We start from the raw sequence: 23,987 nt of genomic DNA, 5'->3' as shown, positions 1-23,987 counted from the left end.
TACGGCTCTCCAGCTGTTGCAAAACTACAACTCCCAGCACGCATACTTGCTCTGCTGTTCCCATGGAAGTGAATGGAGCATGTTGGGAGTTGTAGTTTCACAGCAGCTGGAGACCCGAAGGTTCCCTATGCCTGGTATAATGGAACCAGAAGAAGCGGTGAGGGAAAAAAACTCAATGCGTTATCGCCGCGTTTTTTTTTTCCTGCAGCTCTTTCTTGGTGCAGCCCATTAAGCCTTAAGAGGACCACTCAAAAATTGCATTAGAAAGTAGTCTTGTACAGGATGGTTAATGGCCAACATATGTAAAATATGGTGAAACTATAACTAACTTATTACTATTCTGTATGTACTCACCTGGAGCTGCATATCCGAAGCTGCACAAACTTTTTTGGATTCACAGAGGCGAGACACCATAGGTTTAGACAAAGCCTACAACGTAAAGAGAAAATGTATACAATAAATAAGTGACATGTTGCCTCTTTCAACATGTCCATCCACTGCATTGGTGGAGTCTACACCGATCACAAGCATTAAAGGGGTTATCTGATTCTTTAAAATGAAGTTGCACTGGTGGGAGTCTGACTCTCGGCATCTCCAGCGCTCCCCTGTTTAAATGCGCAATACAGCGAGTGTTGTGGCCTCTTTATTGTTTACTGGGCGCAGTATTACTGCTCAGTCACATTCACATGGTTGGGATAAAGCGTAAACCGTAATACAAGGTACAGCTGCTTCAATTACCAAACACATTACTGTATATAACATGGCCGTGCTTGGCATTGCAGTTCAGTCCCATTCACCTGAAAGAGCACCACGACCCCTTCAAACAATTGGTATGAGGGGAAAAAGGTGTTGGACCACCACCAGTCTGACACCGATGACCTAACCTAAGAATAGGTCATCAATAAAACCCCTTTAAGCACAGGCTCGGCTTACAAGAGCTCGCCCTGTCTTTCACTGCTAACAAAATATCTCAGACAAAATAAAACACTTGCTTTATAGTCTCTTGGACGGGGTATGGGGAGAACATGGATGCCTACAAGGGTTTACAGCAGAATTAAGATTTTTGATCATCCTTCTCTGAACTGACATATAAATGAAATGTAAGATATGGTTACTTTGTGTAAATTTCAGCGCTCCTTTAAAGGGATTCTACCACTAAAACACAATTTTTTCTAGTTAACATGTCGGAATAGCCTTTAGAAAGGCTATTCGTCTCCTACCTTTTGAAGTGCTCTCCGCCGCGCCGTTCGTTCACAACACCGGTTTGTACCGGTATGCTAATTCGTTCTCTCGCAGCGATGGGGGCGTCCCCATTGCAGCTCGAAAACCGTCCGCAGCGCCGCCTCTATGGTCTTCGGTGTCCTCCCCTTCCTTCTTCAGCGTCATGTCGGACGCCTGCGCAGAACGCTCTGTTCGGCGAAGACTTCAAAGAACGTACTGCGCATGCGCGAAATTGCGGCGCCCGCACTATGGTTGCGGGCATGCGCAGTACGTTCTTTGAAGTCTTCGCCGAACAGCGTACTGCGCAGGCGTCCGACATGACGCTGAAGAAGGAAGGGGAGGACACCGAAGACCATAGAGGCGGTGCTGCGGACGGTTTTCGAGCTGCAATGGGGACGCCCCCATCGCTGCGAGAGAACGAATTAGCATACCGGTACAAACCGGTGTTGTGAACGAACGGCGCGGCGGAGAGCACTTCAAAAGGTAGGAGATGAATAGCCTTTCTAAAGGCTATTCCGACATGTTAACTAGAAAAAAATTGTGTTTTAGTGGTAGAATCCCTTTAAAGAGGACCTTTCACGTCCTCTGGTACAGGTGGTATGATATACAGCTAGAACGTGCAGAATTCAGCACAATGTCAGCTTTGATGGTTTTGGAACCGATATCTCTCCACTGTCAGAAAGGTGGGCCTTACAGGATAACGTTATTGCTTTGCGAAACGGACACCGACAGTATTCTTCCATAACCTTGTACTGTCAGAGGGGATGTTCCTTACCTCTCAGCGATGACGCTCAGCAGTAAGACCCGCCCTTCTGAAAGTGGAGAGATATCATAAACCATTAAAGTACAGTGTCAGCTTTCTAGCAGTATATAATGCTGCCGATGCATAAGACATGAACATATATAGCATTATAGGAGTTATGGAAGATTTGTAACAGCTAGCAATCCACAGATCTACAGAATACCATTTCCAAAAACTACAACTCCATTTCCTTGTGTCACTTGTTTAGCTGGCAGCTACTACTCCTGACCACCTCCTATCTACAAGCATGGCCGTCTAAGAATGAATGTACTCTCATCAGAGAGTAGGAGAAAATATGGTGCCAGATCCCTATGGCAGTGTCTAATCTTCCTTTCTTTATCCTGCAAAGGGCATATAGCCCTATTGAAGCCCTAGTAATAGATATTTACCTGTCCAGTCTGGTAGTGCCTTGCAAACTGGTTTACGACCCTGTAATCACTAGCAAAGTACTCCATCAGAATGGAAGGGACCTCAGCAAAGTCTGTAGCACATCTGGTACCTAGAAGACAGAAGAGATGGAAGAAAATAAGATTAAGCAGGAACCATTGTCTATTTCTTCTATCCCACATGTATCACCCCCACACACAACCGAAGCAGCGACATCATCATACAACCTACACATCACATTGTCACTTTCTTCACTGTGACACGCTCCATTATTAGTGAGGTTTTTTTTTTTTTTTTGTAGATTGTGAGCCCCATACAGGGATCACAATGTACATTTTGTTTCCACTTTCAGTATGTCTTTGTAGAATGGGTGGAAACCTATGCAAACACAGGAACATACAAATTCCTGGTGGGATTCGAACCCAGGACTCCAGCGCTGCAAGGCTGCAGTGCTAACCACTGAGCCACCGTGTTGCCCCTCATTATTAGTGAGTATTGTCACACGTCAGCTTTAGGGCACTTGGGCACAACCGGGTGTATGCCCCCGATTCACTGAAGGTGCTGGGAGTCCAATTCGACCCACCTCTAAGTATGAAGGTGTTTTTTTTGTGTTTTTTTTTTAATGGGGGCATGTACGCCGTTACTACAGGTCTATATTGGACACTAAATCTTGGTCCAGAAGGAGGTAGATTAGTGTCTCATATAGACCTGACGGCTTCCCTTTAAGCAGCACACCGAATTAAGGATTAATAAAAAAACGTACAGTGGAAAATATGACACTAGTAAATGTAATAAACGGAAATGAGCACAAGTTCATTCAGATTTGGTAAAAACAGAAAAACCTAATAATATTTGCACAGCTGGAAGGAGGCAGCCGCGCACACAGCTGTTCACACCCTGCACAAACACGAGCGGGGACTGCAAACTGGCCCGACATGAAAAGCTCACACCGTCATTGTACTACATGGCAGCCTCTGTTGGCCGACTATTGATAACCCTACATCAGGGTAAATGTGCGGATTAAGCATCATCGCCTTCCTGAAAGGGTAAGGCTCTGTTCACACCTTCTGCTTAAAACATGCCCCAATGCTCTGCCAGATCCATAGTCTGACAGATACCAATGACCCCAAATGGACCTCACTGACTTAGCATGTCTACTTCATCACTGTCGGGGTCTTTCTGCACCAAAACCAAAGTAGATCCTGCAGGAAGGAGAAGTAGAATTCTTTCCTATAGATTTCCCATTATTCCTTTTGACTCTAATTCTGCCTTTGGCGGCAAAAACGACATATAAAATTTTTTTAAAAAGACACCGCATCACTGGGACAACACGGTGGATCAGTGGTTAGCACTGTAGCCTTGCAGCGCTGGAGTGCTAGGTTCGAATCCCGCCAGGAGCAACATCTGCAAGGAGTTTGTATGTTCTCCCCGTGTTTGCGTGGATTTCCTCCCATTCTACAAAGACATACTGATAGGAGAAAAAGAAAAAAAAAAAAAAGTACATTGGGATCCCTATATGAAAAAGAAACCGCATCACTAAAAATGTTCCAAAAAGTAAGGGTCTCAAGACCCGCTGCTACTTTATACCACAGGTTCTGACTAAGGACCTGTTCACATGACATTCGTCTTTACATTCAGCCTCAGCAGTCTTGAAGCCAGCGATTGGATACAATGGTGACACGGGGTATATATTTTTCTTATGTACTGTTCAAGCTACTGCAGCACCTCTTTACTCCAGTGAATGGAGTCAGCTGCAGGGAAAACTTAGAAAAGGATTACATAGTTACATAGTAGATGAGATTGGATAAAGACATCAGTCCATCATGTCCAACCTATAACCCTACAATCCCCTACAGTGTTGATCCAGGGGAGGGCAAAAAACCCCATGGGGCTCATGCCAATTTCCCCATTTCAGGGGAAAAAATTCCTTCCCGACTTCAATCTGGCAGTCAGTATAAAACCCTGGATGAACGTGTCCTTAAAATCTAGAGTCCAGGATGTGGTCCTAATTTCTCCATGTGACCCTTTCATTGCCAGGAATGGTGGGGGTCCTATATGGCAATATGCTCTCATGTTATTGGATGAGAATCACCCATTTAGGCTCTGAATCAGCAGAAATATAAAAGGTTTCTTATTTTCCTGCTTCACGTTCATATTCAGTATGTGGTTGTCATGTGAAAGAACATCGGCCGCAGAGATGGCAGAGGACGCGCAATGTCAGTGAACTATTAGCCCTTATACACAATGCAGGATGACAACACAGAAGAGAAATATGCAGAGGAAGAGGCATTGTGAGAGAGTGGAGCGGACAAGAATCAACCACTCTCTATTACCCAACACTTCCATTATTAAAGGATACCTATTAGAGATGAGCGAATATGCTTGATGGAATACCTCCGACGTATAGCTCCGGCGCCAGGGAAGGTGGAGGGGCAGTAAAAATTTGAATCCCTTGGAAGTGTTTATACAGCAGGAGCTATGCGGCGGAGGTATTCGATCGAGTATATTCATTCATCTCTAGTACCTATCATTATATAAAACTAGAAGGCAACATAAGGGTATGGTGAGTTTTTTTTGCAGGCATGGAATCTGCCTCAAAATCCACCTGCAAAAATGGCTTTCATTGACTTCAATGGGAGTACTCGCTTCTTTTTTCCGCTAGCTAGTAGCGGAAAAAACAAGCGACATGTCCTATCATGCCATGGCTCGAGGCACACTCCTGTTTAGGCCCATTTATTTAGGCCTAATCAGGAGCAGGATGCCGCAAGGGAATGACAATACTAAGTCGGCATCTCGTCACGGCTAGCCGTGCCACCTTTTCCTCCGTGTGAACAGACCCTAACAGTTTTCATCGGTGTGCATAGATCTCCGCTCATCACTAAGGTCCCCTACATGTAGGATTTAGCTGTCTGCTTGAAAAATCGGACATCTTTGTAGACGGACACTTAAGGACACCCACGGACACTAAAGGACACTATATGACATCCCATTTAAAATCATGCAATTTGTAAATGGGCACAGCTAGTGTCCGATGCTAAAATCTTGCGCAGACATTAGCAGTGGACACCGACACTAGCGTAAACCCAGCTTTACTCTTCAAGTTCCATTACAGCTGAAGTGTGCACAGTGCCCAGCGGAGTGCTTTTACCCCCTTATTTGAGTAATAGGTGGGGGTCCCACCAAGCAAAACATCTAACATACCACTACCACATTTCATTTTTTTAAAAAAAAAAAAATTGGCAGTCGCTCTTGTAAAGGGGTTGTACAGTCTTACTATAAGCTGATAAGACATTAAACAGAGTGCTAAATTTAGAATTTGACAACATTTCAGGTACTTAAAGGGGTTTTCCAGACCTGAGTGCTTTTTTTTTTTTTCATACTTAGTCCTAGTCTGACACCCGGACCGTGCACAGATCAGATGTTCCAGCAATTTCCAGGTACCGAAACCTGCTGCAATGCACCAGGAGCCTGTGCAGTCTGCTCTTTGTCAAGTACCAGGAGCAGAGAAGCAGCTCCACCCACTGTATGGTGGTGTTACTGGGGAACTGCAGCTCCGCTCCTATTACTAGACCGCAAATGCTCCCTGTCCGCTGCAGCAGCCAGAAAACCCCTTTAAAGGGGCAGCCCAAGAGACAATATTGAAGACTTACCAATGTCTGATTAGTGGCGGTCTGAACCTGGCACCCCACCGATCAGCTAATATCTGCTCGGTGTATAAAGCCAGGTTCAGGTGGCTCAGTATACAATATAGCTGCCATACTGGGAGACTGATGTTCAGCTTGTATACTAGTGAAGAAAAGGCCTTCAATCTGCTCTTGGACAACCCAGTTAAAAGCGGTGGATTATGGGTATGCGAAATGGCTTCAGTAAGGCAAATACAGAACCAAACCACAACGAACTGCACTGTGTGAACAAGGCATAAAGGAAATGTGTAGAAGTCCAGCCTGCCCTTACCAGTCACATGTTGATAGCGTGTCCTCCCCAGCATTGAGTGCATTGCATGTCCCATTTCATGGAACAGATTCTCCATCATCCCAGGGGTGAGCAGGGTAGGAGAGCTCTTTGTGGACTGTGGGAAATTCAACATTAGAACCACCACAGGCAGCTGGTACTCGCCATCTTCTCGAAGTCTCCCACCTCGAATTGTGAAGTGACAGTCCTGTAGGGAAGACATAGAAGAAATCACAATAATATAATTCTACTGAATACAGCAGCAGTAATAAGACTGACAGACACAGCCTGGTTCTACCTCCGGGTAGGACGACGTGACAAGGGAGTAGGATATAGAGTTCTGTTTCCTCTGCTCAGGCCAGTGACATTATGTCCATTGCATTGGTCACATGACCATGCTGCAGCTCAGTCCCATTCAAATTAAAGTAGCTGTGCTGTAATAGCAAGCACAGCCACTATACAATGTACAACACGGTGCTTGGGAAGTAGTGAGGATGCCGTAGCAGTATCTCCCAGAGTCATCAGGCCCCCAATTTCCAAATACAGTGAAGAGATACTGATTTGGGAAGGGGGGGGGGGAGACACACCCCTGGCTTTATAAGAAGGCTGTTATACTCTTTCTGCCTGGCAGTATAGGGCCAAAGCCTAATGCACACAATGGAATGGTGCAGGGGGGAACCGGATACTCTGTTTCTGTTCCATTCCAATGACTATAGAGCAGGTCGTATCCAGCTCCGTGCCATTGGAACAGAATGGATCAGAAAACCCCAAAGAAGTGCAAGCATCACTTGGATGACACTCGGATACCATCCCTTTGAGTAACGTCCGCGACAAAGTCGGACCCCCTTCAATGGCACAGTTGGTCATATGCATGGGTCCCAATACTTCCAGGATAAATGGACATATAATGGAGATGATAAGGCCAGGGGCCAAATTTTAACTGGCATCAGTGTCTAAAACTAAGGGGCCAATCCTCAGCAGGCACTGTAATACTTTACTGAATTCTTCACTCCAGATTGCATTTCTTTAAAAAAATCATGGCAGAAAATGATGGTGAGTCAGGGGCAACATGGTGGCTCAGTGGTTAGCACTGCAGCCTTGCAGCGCTGGAGTCCTGGGTTTGAATCCCGCCAGGAACAACATCTATAAGGAGTTTGTATGTTTGGAAAGTGCCAGAGGTGGGATTATTAAAGGGGGGCCGTCTTCTGAGAATTCCCATTGTCAGTCTCAGCGATCAACGGTAATCGGAAAGGAAACCTTGTAGCAAGTATTGAATTTCCCTGCACCACAGGTCACATTACATAATTCATATCAAAGGGTTGTCCAAAATGCAAGACAAGTCAGCCAGAATATGCAACACTCTTTGTAAGCATTCTGCGTTGCGTCCGTGAAACAAGGATTTTCAACAGGGGACCTCTATATGGTGTATAGAAGTTGGAAAACGTCTTTAAAGTCTATAGACTTGACATAAGATTTTATAGGTTTTATGTGGCTTTCATGACTTACCTGAGGAGGTTTTTCTGCACGATGGAAAAAGTCACAGTAAATATAACCCAAAAGGCCTTCACTTTCATGTACCACCGCCTAGAAAAAAGGGGCAAAAAATATAGAATTGGTTCAATCTCACAATAAAGGGGTATTCCAAGTATTAGATGGAATTTGGAAAGAAAACAACCCCCCCCCCCCCCCCGAAACAAACAGGTCTATGGCAGCCAGAAAAGAGGCAATAAGCTGACCATCCCGGCAAACACCTTTTTAAAGGGAATGTATTTGATGAGACAACCCCTTTAATCATCTCAATGCACTGATTTGCATTCCATCATCAGTTACAAGTCATGGCTTACACAGTTATTTCCATAGCTACTACACGTCTCATGGAAATAAGCATCCGTGTAAGCCCTGGCATGTAGTCTGGTAAGAAGATGGGGTCCCGAGAGGCCCTCTACGCGGTCCATTTGCCCTAATAGTTGGTTGAGTAGTTGGAAATTGTTCACATTTTCCTTCCCCACATAAAGACGTACCAGTTTCCTGACGTCTTCTGACCACACCTCTCCCTTCTCTGGCTGCTCAGAATACAGAGAAATGCCAAGAAGTTGGTTGAAAAGTGAATTTAATCCTTCCATGCAGGCACCAAGGGAGAAAAACGGAGAGTACAAGCTGGGCTCTATGTTATACCTAAGGGAGACATAAACAGGAACACAGTAAGTTAACAAAATGTAAGAGCAGAAGTGTGCCAACCACTCATCGCCAGTCTACACGCCAATACAAAGGAATGATACTCTGCCCCACCGCATAGCAATGCCAGGCAGATGGTGGTGCCAAGACAATGGAAAGACTTCAGCAGGATTTCTTACTGTAGTCCTAGTGTTAGGAAAGAAGCTAAAATTCAGCTAAAAGAGCAAGGACTCGTTGTTTCCATTCCCCAAATGTATATGGATGAGCTGCACCCATAACTCTCACAGTACACCCCCTAGACCTGGGGTAGGGAACCTTTGGCTCTCCAGCTGCTATGAAACTACAACTCCCATCATGCTCCATTCACTTCCATGGGAGTTCCAAGAACAGCAGAGCAAGTATGCATGCTGGGAATTGTAGATTTGCAACAGCTGGAGAGCCGTATGTTTCTTACCCCTGCCCTAGAGGCGCTTGTACAGAGTAAGTCTTCCCTACCCTACAGACTGCTCACATGAAGTGCATCCCCCCTCATGGCTGGCCACACAGAGCGCACCCTACAGGTCAAACAGAGCGCACTGCTCCTAGAATCTGCCCATACAGAGTGCGGACTACTCAGGTGCCCATACAGAGTGCAAATGTAAGATGCCCCGAGAGGGTGCCCATACAGAGCGCACTGCCCCTACAAGGTGCCCATACAGAGCGCACTGACCCTAGAGGGTGCCCATACAGAGCACACTGACCCTAGAGGGTGCCCATACAGAGCGCACTGACCCTAGAGGGTGCCCATACAGAGTACACCCCCCTGGAGGCTGCCCATATAGTGCGGACTACTCGGGTGCCCATACAGAGTGCAAATGTAAGATGCCCCGAGAGGGTGCCCATACAGAGCGCACTGCCCCTACAAGGTGCCCATACAGAGCGCACTGACCCTAGAGGGTGCCCATACAGAGCACACTGACCCTAGAGGGTGCCCATACAGAGCGCACTGACCCTAGAGGGTGCCCATACAGAGTACACCCCCCTGGAGGCTGCCCATATAGTGCGGACTACTCGGGTGCCCATACAGAGTGCAAATGTAAGAAGCCCCAAGAGGCTGCCCATACAGAGCGCACTGACCCTAGTGGGTGCCCATACAGAGCGCACTGACCCTAGAGGCTGCCCATACAGAGCGCACTGCCCCTAGAGGGTGCCCATACAGAGCGCACTGCCCCTAGAGGCTGCCCATACAGAGCGCACTGCCCCTAGAGGGTGCCCATACAGAGCGCACTGCCCCTAGAGGGTGCCCATACAGAGCGCACTGCCCCTAGAGGGTGCCCATACAGAGCGCACTGCCCCTAGAGGCTGCCCATACAGAGCGCACTGCCCCTAGAGGCTGCCCATACAGAGCGCACTGCCCCTAGAGGCTGCCCATACAGAGCGCACTGCCCCTAGAGGTTGCCCATACAGAGCGCACTGCCCCTAGAGGGTGCCCATACAGAGCGCACTGCCCCTAGAGGCTGCCCATACAGAGCGCACTGCCCCTAGAGGCTGCCCATACAGAGCGCACTGCCCCTAGAGGCTGCCCATACAGAGCGCACTGCCCCTAGAGGCTGCCCATACAGAGCGCACTGCCCCTAGAGGCTGCCCACACAGAGTGCAAATGTAAGAAGCCCCAAGAAGCTGCCCATACAGAGCGCACTGACCCTAGTGGGTGCCCATACAGAGCGCACTGACCCTAGTGGGTGCCCATACAGAGCGCACTGACCCTAGAGGGTGCCCATACAGAGCGCACTGACCCTAGAGGGTGCCCATACAGAGTACACCCCCCTGGAGGCTGCCCATACAGAGCGCACTGACTGTAGTGGGTGCCCATACATAGTGCACTGCCCCTAGAGGGTGCCCATACATAGTGCACTACTCCTAGAGACAGAGAGCACTACCTGAAAGCCGGCCAACCAGAGCACACCCTAGAGAGGCTACCTATACAGTACACTGTCCCTAGAGGATGCCCATACAGAGCGGACTAGTCCTAGAGAGTGCTCATACAGAGTGCACTGCCTCTAGAGAGAGCACATACAGAGCACATTGCCCCTAGAAGGTGCCAATACAGAAGCCATTGCCTCTAGCTGATGCCCATACAGAGTGCACTGCCCCTAGAGGCTGCCCATACAGAGCGCACTGCCCCTAGAGGCTGCCCATACAGAGCGCACTGCCCCTAGAGGTTACCCACACAGAGTGCATTCCCTAGAAGCTGGCCACAGAAAGCACGTTCCTCTGTCAGATGGCTGAAAACACAGCGTTATTACCTAGGCCCTGCCCCCGAGGACACTCTGCAGAAGCTTCATTCTGTACATGCAACACACCCATAAAGATTGTATATACACATCAGACTGTGTATACACAAGTTAGAAAATGCATAGAAGCATATACACACAGCACACTCAAAGAGGCTGTATACACACCGGGCCTGTATACACATACTGCACATCGATAGAAGATCCATACAGGCAGTGTACACACAGTGCATTCACAGAGGCTACATAAGCACATCATCCATCCACACAGGCTGTATATACACATTTCACATCCATTTAAGCTGTATACAAGCAGAACACATCCAGACATGCAATAAATACATGAAGCACATCCACAGAGACAGTATATATACACTGCAAATGCATACAGACTGTATACAAGCAGAGCACACCCAGACAGGCTATAAACACATCCACAGAGACAGTATATAGACACAATAGGTCAGGAACCGCACAAAGGTTGCAGGATGAAAAGAAAACTTCCAGGTCATTTCTCTCATTTTCGGGTTAACCGCCCTGTGACTGTGATCATTTCGGCTGAATCTTCCGTCCATCGCGTCACTTCAATAGTCTTTTCTCTCTGGCTGAGCTAATGTGCCTCATGTGCCTTTCATTAACTTGCCATGGGTAGGCCAACTCTCCGGACCCGTAATAGAAGGATCTCCCCGATTGTCATAAAAATTACAGCCAGCCCGTTACATAAGCTTCTGGTTGGCAAAAAGAGAAAAAAAAAAGAGCGAACCACAAGATGTTTGACATCTGCTTCTTGCAAAGCTTGTTCTTTTCAGCGGCTGCCAGGAAAATAGATCTATTCGCCCCTCCCAATATTGTCAGCGCAGAAGTCGACAATCACAAAGGGTCAAGCAAACTTAAAAGGCAAAGCATATGAATTTAGTCAATGATGGTTTTATATCACGGGGAGGGGGGGAGGGAGAATCTGGGTCACTACCCAAGTCGTTTGGCCGAATGTAAAAGCACAAAGAATGAAATGCAGGCAACATCTGTGCGGGGAGAAAAATGTAAGGTTGGGAAATGAATTTTATGGCAGAAACTAAGACTTCAATTATCACTGCTCTACACGTTAACACGGAAATGACACGCTTGTTTAACACTTTCCAGCAGGGCCGGCGTCCTCGCACAGCGGGAGAAGTGTAGGCTGCGGCCTATCCGTGCTCCCAAAATGAAAGGGCCGAGGAGAGATCAAGAAATGGTCTATTTTGGCATGGGAAACAGCGCCACCCTATAGCCGGGGTTTGGTATTGCAGCTCAGACGCAAGTTATTGAATCCAGACTCATTGGGGAATATATAGACCCTTGGAGTTTGTCAAAACTATTTTTTTTTTTATAAAATCAGAAATTTTCCAAATTTTTTTTTTGTAGATTGTGAGCTCCATATAGGGATCACAATGTAATTTTTTTTTCCTATCAGTATGTCTTTGTAGAATGGGAGGAAATCCACACAGACACAGGGAAAGCATACAAACTCCTTGCAGATGTTGTTCCTGGCGGGAGTCGAACCCAGGACTCCAGCGTTGCAAGACTGCAGTGCTAACCACTTAGCCACCGGGTTGCCCCTAAATTTTCCAAATTTTCTTTTAAAAATTTTTTTAATTTCCAATTGTAATTTTTTAAATTCTCTTTTCTTTACATGACTATGGGGGGCTGCCATCTTGCCTGATCTTTTCTTCTGCTTTTAACAGCATTTAGTGATATGCTTTACAGCACCGTTCTAGCCATAGGCAACAATAATTTGGAGCCGACTCATTGCACGATATGAGAGAGTTTTCCAGACATGCTCTGTGCAGGGAGGGGGTATTATAAAAACTGTGACATCATCTACTGTCAACACTCAATGCAATGATAGCTTAGTGGTGTTATCTTTCATTGTGATCTTACTCGTGATGAAAGTGAGGTGACTGCTGCAAAGAAAACCTCTACAGCAGGGATCAGCAACCTTTGGCACGGCAGTTCCCATGAAACTACAACTCCCAACATGCTCTATTTACTCCTATGGGAGTTCCAAGAACAGCAGAGCAAGTATGCATGCTGGGAGTTGTAGTTTTACAACAGCTGGAATGCTGAAGGTTGCCGATCCCTGCGCTACAGAATTGGCATGTGTCAGGCTATTATTTGGCTTAGGAGGTTAGAGTGAAAATTGCTTAGTTTAAATATAGTAACACGGAAAATATAAAAGACAAAAAGTTTAACATAGAAACTTGGCTTATAGATATAGGTCATGTCTGGTGACACATCCTCTTTAATCCCTTAATAAGAGCCACACAGTGTTATATGGCAGCAGTTCAGGTGACATTGTCTAATGTCTATCCAGAGCATGTCCTGAAATGGACTATCTGACTTGGAGAACCTACATCTTGTCTGCTGGGTGAGGTTCGGGGATTTCTCATTGCCAGTGTTGTTCAGTAGGCCACGGAACAAGGGCAAGTCTATTCTGACACATTTGAGGGATACCTGTTATAAAAAAAAACCTTTTCATATATGACCATTACAGGTGTATAGAAGACACGTTGTATTATATCTCATTTAAAGGGAATCTGTCTGGTTGATTTGAGACTCTAAAACACCCACCAGTCCTTAAAGACCTGATGTTTAGTGTCCAAAATCCATCTATGCCCACATTTAAAAAACAAAACAAAAAACCTTTATAGTTACCTCTTTGGTGCTCCCGGCACCCGTGCTGCTCTTCATTGAAGCCAAGGACTTACATATGAACATGCCAGAGGTACAGGCCATGGGCATTGAAGCCAAGGTGTCCTCCTCTGGCTTCAATGAAAAACTACACCAATGCAAGGACAGAATATTAAGCTTTATTTTATTGTGGACACAGATGGCTTTATAAACAGGGTAATTTGGAACACTAAACCCCCGGTCGTCCTGACAGATACCCTGTAAGAGATAGGTTTCCTTTTCCAGATATTAAGCTGAATCCCATTATATATAGGAGTCTTCAGAGAGGAGGCTGCTGGAAAACACACACAAATAGCTGCAGCTGCTACACTGGGGGTCAAGGATCCCTTCTAACACTGCCATGTTTAAGGATAAGGCTAAGTTCACATGGGGATTTTTTGGACTGGAACCTGAGGCAGAGACCGCCTTAGATTCCAATCCGAAAGACGGGTAGCCGCGACTGAATGCCTGTGCACTGCACCGGTATCCAGTCACGCACTCCGCTCAGGATTAGGCCCAATGACTGGGCCTAGTCGGGAGGAGGAAGCGTCTTCAGGCTGAATCGCGAGGCGAAACGACCTGAAAAATGAGCACCTCGCTTCTTTTTCCGAGAACCGGAACAAGCTGGCTCCCGGGAAAAAAACACCCGATTTCATTTGATTTCAATGGGAGCCGTCTTTTTGGTCAGGATTTTGACCAAACCACATGTGAACGTACCCTAAGACTCCACCACCGCGCAGAATGAGGGAACAAATCGATAAACAACCACCTGCACTTTCTATAGTCTGTGGGCGGGATAGAGACTCTATGTAAACAAACACACTTAGTGCCGACAAGGAGGAGAGCAGCCTAATAAGAGGAGAAGGAAAACGATTTCTGTAATACAACATACTACGAAGTTTCGTATAGTCACCTGTACTATTCATTTAGGAAAATAGTTCTATAATTGGAGGTACATGTTAAATAACACCCAAAGTAAAAGTCATCCATACAATTAGCAACGCAGCCTTTTACACTCATAAGCGCCGTCATGCAGCTTTGTACCAAAGCTTAAAATTTTGGTAAAGAAAGCATAACAAAAAAAATAAAAAAATTGCGCATGTGGCCAAATGTCTTACCCAAGCAGAGCCTGAGATAAACCACATCGCCTATAAGTAGAAAATATATAGAGTTCATACATGTCACATACATCTATAAGTACATACCTTCACCAACAATGGAGGGACAAAAAAAATAGTTGCAATTCAGATGCCCTTATATTTGAGTTGTGACAAGTGCGACCATGTACTGCCGTATAAAAGGGGTCCAAAGGAGTCTGGAAAATGCTTAAAAACACTGAACTATATAGAACGACTGTGAGGATCCCTCAGTAATACAGCAGTTAGAGGTGAAACACAAGCAACCTCTTTTACATAACCTACAGGTGAAACCGGCACCTCGCCGAGATATTTCGGTTACCTGGTACTAGTTGTAACAGATTTGTGTGTATGGCCCTGAGCTTTCCCAAGGCCAAGCAATTACTGGATCTGCACGATGGTTGGGCTGTCGCTGACCTCGCATGTCTGCTTCCAGATTCTCTTCAACATGCACTTACAGGATTAGAGGCTGGAAGCTAGAATAGTTAGTGAAAATGACATGTGGAGAAGACTCAGAGCTGGGTAACTTCTCCATGACTCATCCACTCATTACAGGTTACTCATTCTGCCCCAGGACCCAGATAAATGCAAGCTGGGAAATCTGCAACATCTATGTAAAGCTCTATCTACTTCTATAGCTCGATATCATGTCATACCAAGCTGGGGACAATATGGGAACACCAGTGTTAAGTTCAGGCCATGTGATGTCACTCATCAGTCATATGACCCAACTGCAGCTCAGTCCTATTCATTGGTCTGCTGGGGCCCGGGTGTTAGACCCCTCACCATCTTTAATTAATGACCTTAGTCATCAATTACTGCAACAAAAAGAAAAAAAAAAAGTGTTTCTGCAACGTGGGGCTTCAGATTTAGGCTCCTGTAGTTCTATACAGGAGCATAGAGAGACCACCCCAAAATGGCCGCCGGCCAGCTCCTGTATTGAACTGCAAGAGCGGCTACCCAAAAATGGCAGCCGGCCAGCTCCTGTATTGAAATGCAAGAGCGGCTACCCCAAAATGGCTGCCGGCCAGCTCCTGTATTGAACTGCAAGAGCGGCTACCCAAAAATGGCTTGCAGTTCAATACAGGAGCTGGCTGGCGGCCATTTTGGTGTGGCCTCTCTATGCTCCTGTATAGAACTACAAGAGCAAGAGAAGCCAGAAGAGGCGGAGTTGCTGCAGAACAAGGAGGCGGCGCAGGAAAGAGCTCTGGGCAGCAATGGGGATGCGCTCATCGGCCTTTCAGTGCTGGGGTCCGCCCTCATTGCCGCGGAGAGCTCATTTGCATACCGGTTAAAACCGGTATTTCTACGGAACGGCGCGGCGGAGACCACGTCTAAAGGTAGGAGACGAATAGCCTTTCTTAAGGCTATTCCGACGTGTTCATTAGAAAAAAAAAAGGTAATTTAATGGTAGAATCCCTTTAAGGCTTTAGTCACATACAGAAGCTTCTGTTTATCATCTAGCAAGCCTGTGAGAAAAACACTAAAAGAGACAACATAACTAGGGCAAGAAGAATTTGGGGGAAAAAAACCTGTTATCGCCACATAAAAAGCCAGAAAAATGCTACAGACCAAAAAAGAAAAAAAAAAAAACAAAAAAAAAAAAAACATTGCTCGCTGTGTGTGCAGATTTCACGACTGACTATTTAGACAAGACAGTAACAATCTACACCAGATTTATCACAGTGGATGACGCTGGATGGATAAGTCTGACGTATCTTTAGCTTTTGGCGCTCAATGTCCCCTTTTTCACAAGCCACCCCATATGCCTTTTTTTCCCCAATAAACCCAAACCCTTGGACAAGGTGCAGAGAGTGTCTAAAACAGTTAACCTCTTAATTACCAGGCCTGTCACACTCACCGCTGCTCATACTGCAGTGATGCTTGCCTGGCCCTAGTCACATGTACTGCGAACATGCTAAGAATACGAGCAGGGGTGAGCGCGACAGAACTCAGGGCCAGACCAGATTAGGTATATACTGTTTGTCCCCATCAGTCAGGGGAGGGAGACATTGAGGGTGACACAGAGCAGAGGGAGACTTACCCCTCGTTCACTTCTGCATTTGGTAATCAGTTTTGGGAGTCCGCATGGAGACAGTGAGCAGTAAAAGCATATGGACCCCACAGACTATAATGGGGTCCGTGTGCTTTCCGTGCGCTGCCCGCGCGAATCATTAGGACAGGAAAGTAGATCATGAAGTTCTTTTCTGTCGACATGTTCCGTGTGGGCAGCGCGCAGAGAGCACACGGACACTATTATAGTCTATGGGATCCGTGTGCTTTCACTGCACACACCACTTGCCAGGGTGTACTGTATTCCATTCGGAGGGGGGGTCCCCATGCAGACTGCCCGAACGGTATACCAAACACAGATGTGAACGATGGGTTACTTCTTAGGAGCACTAGCAAGGCCCTCATTGCTCCAAATAAGCTTATCTGCATATTGACAGAAAATGGTGATATTTCGGCAAGCAAAGACAAGGGCAACACTCAGGCGACCCTATTTTTTTTGTTTTATTGAGGGCAATTTTTTTTTTCTAAATTGCAAACAAACAGACATGATAATAGTATAATAACACGTTTTCCCTATTGCATTATGGACGTTTAGCTATATGAAGTCTCTGATGAGCAGGGTTGATAAGGGCTTCTTAAGAAAAAAAAAACGTATATATGTCTTTATTACAGTGGACACAGACTTCCAGCACCCCGCTGCGTGATAAATGGGGTACAGGGACACCTGGTTGTATACTAAAGATAAAGCTTTATTATTCTCTGAATAACCCCTTTAGTTACCACAGGGCCTGTGTGTCCAAAATCTTTAGCCCAGTTTTAGTGAATGAATGCGCTGCGAATTAAGAATATATTTATAGAAATATATTTTTATTAAAAACTTATACTTCCATTATCCTAATTCAAACAGATTGTACTAGCATCCATCAGTGAATTATTGGCGCCCCCTGCTGTTCAAAACCAAGTACAATGAAGAGATGAAAATCTAATCAGACATCTCCCTGCCGATAGATCAACAGCAGAAAAATCTGATATCAAATGGTTAGGAAATCTGAAAAACTTCCATTCATTATAGTGTATGGGACCGTGAAAGACACTGATGCCAATCCGTGTGTCATTTTTACTGACCCGCACGCTATTGCGTGCATGAGGCCTAAGGGTCCGGAAAATATATGGGTGCAAATTATATAACCAGAGACAGCAGCCAATAGTAACTGCGGTTACATATGGAAATACAACCCTGTCCATACATTTTAGAGTTGATATGAAACCACAGATTATACAGAATCGGAGGCCTCACAAGCTGCAGAAAATTTACTTTTTCTTTTGCTGCAGGTTTCTGCACACAAGCCAAGAAGCTTTAAAGGAAATGGGAAATATGAAGAAAGAGTTTATACTCCTCTCTGCTAAATACATTTCTGGCTTTGAATTAAAAATCCGCACCAAAATCTGCTAAAAAACAAACAAACAAAAAAAAACTTTTCCGTAACGTGTGGCCTCATCCTTAACTTTTATAAGCTTGAAAAAGAAGCCACAAAAGACGTTTCTGTTTTGTTTGAAGCTTTATTTAAATAGGACATTTCAACACGTCCACTAATTCCCATTCGTAGCATCTGTTAATAGGCGCTACTCCACTGATCCTAGCGAAGTTGGAATTTTCTCTCTAGCCCCCACCATTCCCGAGCAACCAGAGCTTTTAGTTTTGGTGCCTGATGTGCTATATAAGCCCTGTAATGTCAGGTGGGCGGTGTCAGGCAGGGGGTGTGACTCAGAGCTCCAATCAGAGTCAGCCAATGTCAAAGCTCAGAATCACACCCCTTGTCTGCTCCTGGCTGACACAGCCCCCTGACAGTACAGAGCCTAAATAGCGTATCAGGCACCAAAACTAACAGCACTCATTGCTTGGGAATGGTGGGGACTAGAGAAAAAATTCCAACCAAGTCAGAAACAGTGAAGCAAAAGATGATGCAAAGAGCTAGGTAGTGAAAGGTCCTCCACATTTAGAGCTTTTGTTGGTTACATTTTTGAGATGTTCCATTGATTTCAATAGAATATGAAGCACTTATTTCTGCCTCAATAAAGGGCAAGATTGCAGGTACCTGAAAAAGAATCCATTGACTCCCATTGAAAGTAAGTGGGGATTTCTCTAGGTGTTTTTGAAGCTGCTTTTAGAGCTGTTTTGAAGAAGAAAAATCTCACAAATTGTTTCAAAGGAAACAATGCGAACATACTCTTAGCGTGCACGAATACTGTATGTGACTGCAGTAGTTTGCCGTGCAGTACGTATGTAGCCTGGAAATGAGCAGGATGGTGAGATTACCAATAACTGCTGAGCTGCACCTTTCTTGTAGGCCGCCCCATGTATGAGTGCTCTGAGGGATCAGCAATATTTGGCACTACACTGTTCCACAACTACAACTCCCAGAAGGCACACTCACTTGTCTGTTCTTGGAACTCCTGGAGAGGTGAATGATGCATGCTGGGACTTGTAGTTTTCCAACAGATGGAGTGCAATAGGCTGCAGACTCCTGACCGAGTGCCATCTATCTAGTGATTTTATAAGGAGCTCAAGGGTCTGTTCACATATCAAGATCACATGAGTTTTTGTTGCGATTTTTGCTGCAGCATCACTTCATCAACAAAGAGTAATAACTGCAGTGGGAAGAATGTTGCTCAGGGCACTTGTAATTTTTAAAAATAAATAATTAGGAAAAAAAATAAAATAAAATCAGAGAACTAAAGCAAATTATCAACCGTACAACTAACTTACTTTTCTGCCCGTAAAACACCAGCATAATAAGGAGGGTCCCACGGCATCAATTCCTAACGGAAAGAAAAAATAAATAAAAATCACAAACAAAACTACAAATTAGAAATAGAATTTTTTTTATTATTTATGACGTTGTGGAAAAAATATCAAACACAAAAAACAAACATTGATGAAACGTACAAAAAAAAGGGAATTTAAAGGGGGTTTTCTGGACTTTGCTATTGAAAACCTGTCCCTTATATGAAAAGTCATCAATATCAGATCGGTGGGGGCCCAACATCTCCATCGGCAGATATGGATGAGAGCGACAGCAACCTGAACGATCAAAGTGCACAAAGCCAGAAACAGTCAGCTCCGATTTACTGCAGTGCCCGTGTAGGGTTTTGACAGGTTTGCTCCCATTTACTGGAATGGGAACTAAGGCCCGGTTCACATATGTGTTTGGGGATTCCCTTCCCCTCTCTGCATGAAAAATGCAAGCAGCACTTTTCTTTCTGCATTTTTTGTGCGGAAACCACACGGACCCCATTATAGTCTGTGGGGTCCGCAGGTTTCCTAAGGTAATCGCTTTTTCATGCAGATTAAGTTTCCATTCAGGAGGTCCCCAAGCAGACCCCTGAACGGAATCCAATGTGCAGATGTGAACCAGCCCTGAGATACAAGAACATGGCATGGACACTACACAGAGAAAAGAGCTATGCAGTTCTGACATTGTAAACAAGGGAGTCAGGAAGTTATACTGGGTTCACACGCTCACCGGCGCTCACGGCCGGACACTTTTCAAACCTACTCAAATGAATGGGTTTGAAAGATGCCGGCAGGTTTCCGTCATCTGCCCAGTTTTGTGCAGGAAACGGAAACCTGCAGAACGGAGTCCCGGGTGCAGATGTGAACGAGCCCTTACTAGTTGCTCGATGTAGGACCCCCACTGATCTGATAGTGATGATAATAACTTTATTATATAGCGCCAGTATATTCCATAGCACTTTACAAATCCGAGGACACATGGGCAAAATGAGATATTACAATGTAACAAAGATATAAACATCAAACAGTAGCAGCGAGGGCCTTGCTCGCGAAAGCTTACAGTCTATGATGACCCATCCTAAAAATAGGTCACAAACAGATATGAGCAAACTGATTCAGAATGAACCAGACTCGTTCCCAAATCTGTGTGTATGTGAAGGGAGGCATACTGAGGAGCATATAATACTATGTGTTTGGGAAGGGGGGCGTACTGAGGAGCATATAATACTGTGTGAGGAGGGGCCACTGTGGAGTATATAGTACAATGGGGGATGTATACATGTGATCAAACATTTTATTTTACACCCTGAAAACCCAAACTTTTTTTTTTCTTTTTTTTTTTTTAAAAAAACAGCAAACTCTTAAAATACACATAAGACTGAAGAATAAATCCCTCCTCACCGGATTCATGGGGTTCAGCTTCATTTTCATTGCCAGCATCATCTCAAAGTCTTTTAATGTTCTGTTTAAAAAAAAAAAAAAAAAAAAAGTCCTCAAAAAAGAAACAATGCCCAATATGTAGATTGAAAGATCACAGACTGGCAACCTGGGGGCTAATAACTCATGACATGGCTTCTCAGAATGGTTTGGATTTTGTTATATATATATATATATATATATATACAGTACTTGTATCTTCACACCACAAAAGGCAGTGGAGTAGTAATGAAGACTTTATACTATGGGGGATGTTGCCCTATTCCCTGGACCACAACAGTGTAGAATCTCTTCAAAGTAAAGAGTCACTTTTAAAGATAATGTCAGGGTAATCTCGTAATGCTAAACCACCACAGGTCCTTATGGTGCGGATCTTCGATGTCCCATATTGGCTTGTTATAACACAATCTGCGGCCTCATTAAAAATAAAGAACCTTCATACTCACCTAACAACTGTACTCACCGCTACGGCACAGTTCTTCATTGAGGCCATAGGAGTACCCCTCAGCTTCTGTGCGCATGAGCCAGGGTGTACGTCTACGGCTTCAATGAAAAACAGTGCAGGCGCCGGGAGCACCAGAGAGGAGTCCGAGGAGACTCAACAGACTCATCTCTAGGAAAGAATAAAAGGGATCCTATCATTGGATATCCTTTTTTTCTGACTAACGTAGGAATAGCAGGGGGTTAAGCGGCTGGCTGCCGGCAAAGTCCATTCATTTCTATGAGAGCGTTCTATTCGAAACAGCTGTTTTGAATAGTGCTCGCTCATCTCTATCAGCTACCATTTAAAATCCCTTCTTACACAACATTACTGATATGTCAGAAGGATGAATCAGTGGGGTCTGGAATCTGAGACCCCGCTGATAACTAAAAGAGAGGAACAGGAGCGACCGCTCTGCCTATTTCGCTGCTTGCTCTGCTGATCCTTGAAGACATAAACAAAGCGACGTAGAGATTTTTGCCCCAATGTAATAGAAGATGGATACACACACGCAACACTTACATAAGCTGTTGTACATATGTAATCTAAGGCCCCTTAGTGACATAAAACAGTTGTATAGGTTATCTTAGGACTGGGCGATGATGACCTACAATGAGGGAGGTGACTTACCGTTCTCGAAGTTTGTTGGATAACTTTTCAAGAAACAACATCACATTCTCTGTCAACAACATTAGACGGAGAGTCAGAAAATCCACGAAAATATGACCATACAAAGCGTCGTGTAACATCACAAACACTTCATTTCTTATTACATAGATCTTAAAACAGTAATCCAGCTCCTTAACTTGCATGTCTATAGACTCATATGGACTACTTTGTGCAAGAATACGACCCTCTATGTAATTTGCAGAATGTTATCACCCAGACTCTGCTTTATATATAGAAAAAAAAAAAACACACACAACTATAGATGTGTGTATTCAGAAATGAATGGGTCCATATATTATCTGCATTATCTGTGGAACCCGTACAGATCAGTTGATCCGGCTGCATCCTGACACAAAACGCTACTGCACAGGAGGGAGCTAGAAGGGTTTCGGGCAGACAGTTTGCTGAGCTAGATGATTCTCATTGTCATCACTTTCTAACCAAACATTTTACCTGGTGTTTTGACCATGGTCCCAAGCAATGCTCTGTGTGCAAATGTTGGATATCCAACCAGCTGAGCTAATGCATTTCTATTACTGAGCAAATCATCCAAGCGCTTTATCTGGCTGCTGTTCGGGTAAAGGAAGATCTTGTAAGCGGCTTCCCGAACCTAAATAACACATAAAACATAATAATCTATGGATGGACAGGAATCATATAACATCACGTGTACAATGCAGAAATCGCAACATCTCTCATTGAAGGGTCATTCACCGTTCTGTTTCCAGTAAAAATCGTGAGGCTAATGGTGGCCATACACTTTGGACAAATGATTGTTGGGCAGACAGCTATCTCAACCAATCTCCCCATACACATGCACTCAGTGCTATGAATGGGAGAGGGGAGGGGGTCGCTGATAGACTCCTCTGGGATAGCCCATGCCCTGAAAAAAAGGATCCTGCAGATGAAAACCAATTCCTGATCATTTCTCCACTGACATGGGGGGCACAAGGTCCTCAAAGGCCAAACCCTTTAAAATCAATGCAATTGGTTGACAATAACCTAATGTGTACAGACCAGCTTAACCACTTCAAGACCGGGCTATTTTTCCTGGTTCAGGACTGGACACATTAGACACTGGACACGCGGTTTTGTCATTGGGACGGGGCTATTGTAGAGCTGACCTGGGTCCATTGTTCTGGTCCTTCAATGGACATAGCGGTGCAATTGTGAACACAGCATCAGCTATTTACCAGAGCCAAAATGGCTTATAATGGACGTCACATCTGCAGCTGCCCCTAAACGGTCAGTAGGTTTAGTAAGCACGACATAAGTAAACTTTAGGGTATTCTACATATTTAAAAAGGAACGTGTCCCGAAGATAGGTTGACTTTAAAATGTACTGAAATAAAACGCTTCATACACATGCACTGTGCAAAACAATGGCTGCATCTATATTGGGAATAGAAATCCATAACCCTACAAATCACTTACGAGATCATCCGGAGAGTCTGCATGTAAGCCATTGATCTGTATGTATTTCCCATCCCAGGAGAAATGAGAGCGGATATGTTCTGGTATAACACTGATATCTATCCTATTAGGCATACTGGATCCCATCAAGAAGTCGCTACTTAGATCGGAGATCTCAACATTCAGGTTGACGGCCTTCTGACGCTGCAAGAAAAGAAGGTAACAAATTAGACTTCAGACAAAATTTTATACTCCCAAACAAAGCCACAGGGGGTTATACAGAATTAGGAGTTGACAACGCTGAATTCACCGCACTGTCAGCTCTGCCATCCACTGTCAGAAGGGCGGCCCTGTGGGGAGTGCCTTGTATTGTCAGGGGGGGCGTTCCTCACAGCCCAGCCATGACATCTGATATCTCCGGCACCAGAGCAAACACTGGCGGCATTATATACCACATATTTCTAGAGGTATATAAGAACACAAAGTGTTACTGAAAAACTTTATACAATAGTTTTTCCTCTCAGTTATG

At 45.0% G+C, this 23,987-nt stretch overlaps 1 protein-coding gene across 1 annotated transcript in view; it reads right to left on the bottom strand.

Annotated features, from left to right (window-relative positions):
• The window catches only part of MIPEP (mitochondrial intermediate peptidase), a 65,649-nt gene that overhangs the window by 29,480 nt on the left and 12,182 nt on the right, over positions 1-23,987 (bottom strand). The window contains exons 6-15 of the mRNA XM_075266034.1: positions 23,480-23,662; positions 22,499-22,655; positions 22,007-22,055; positions 20,860-20,920; positions 19,432-19,484; positions 8,383-8,536; positions 7,868-7,945; positions 6,365-6,569; positions 2,413-2,522; positions 355-429 (exon numbers count right to left, since the gene is read on the bottom strand). Of these exons, the coding sequence (XP_075122135.1) occupies positions 355-429; positions 2,413-2,522; positions 6,365-6,569; positions 7,868-7,945; positions 8,383-8,536; positions 19,432-19,484; positions 20,860-20,920; positions 22,007-22,055; positions 22,499-22,655; positions 23,480-23,662 (1,125 nt within the window). The remainder of the gene's footprint in view (positions 1-354; positions 430-2,412; positions 2,523-6,364; positions 6,570-7,867; positions 7,946-8,382; positions 8,537-19,431; positions 19,485-20,859; positions 20,921-22,006; positions 22,056-22,498; positions 22,656-23,479; positions 23,663-23,987) is intronic.

Source organism: Leptodactylus fuscus, chromosome 2 (genome assembly GCF_031893055.1).
Source record: "Leptodactylus fuscus isolate aLepFus1 chromosome 2, aLepFus1.hap2, whole genome shotgun sequence".
Taxonomy (NCBI): domain Eukaryota; kingdom Metazoa; phylum Chordata; class Amphibia; order Anura; family Leptodactylidae; genus Leptodactylus; species Leptodactylus fuscus.
Note: the sequence above shows the minus strand (reverse complement) of the source record. Positions and strands in the feature narration are given on the sequence as shown.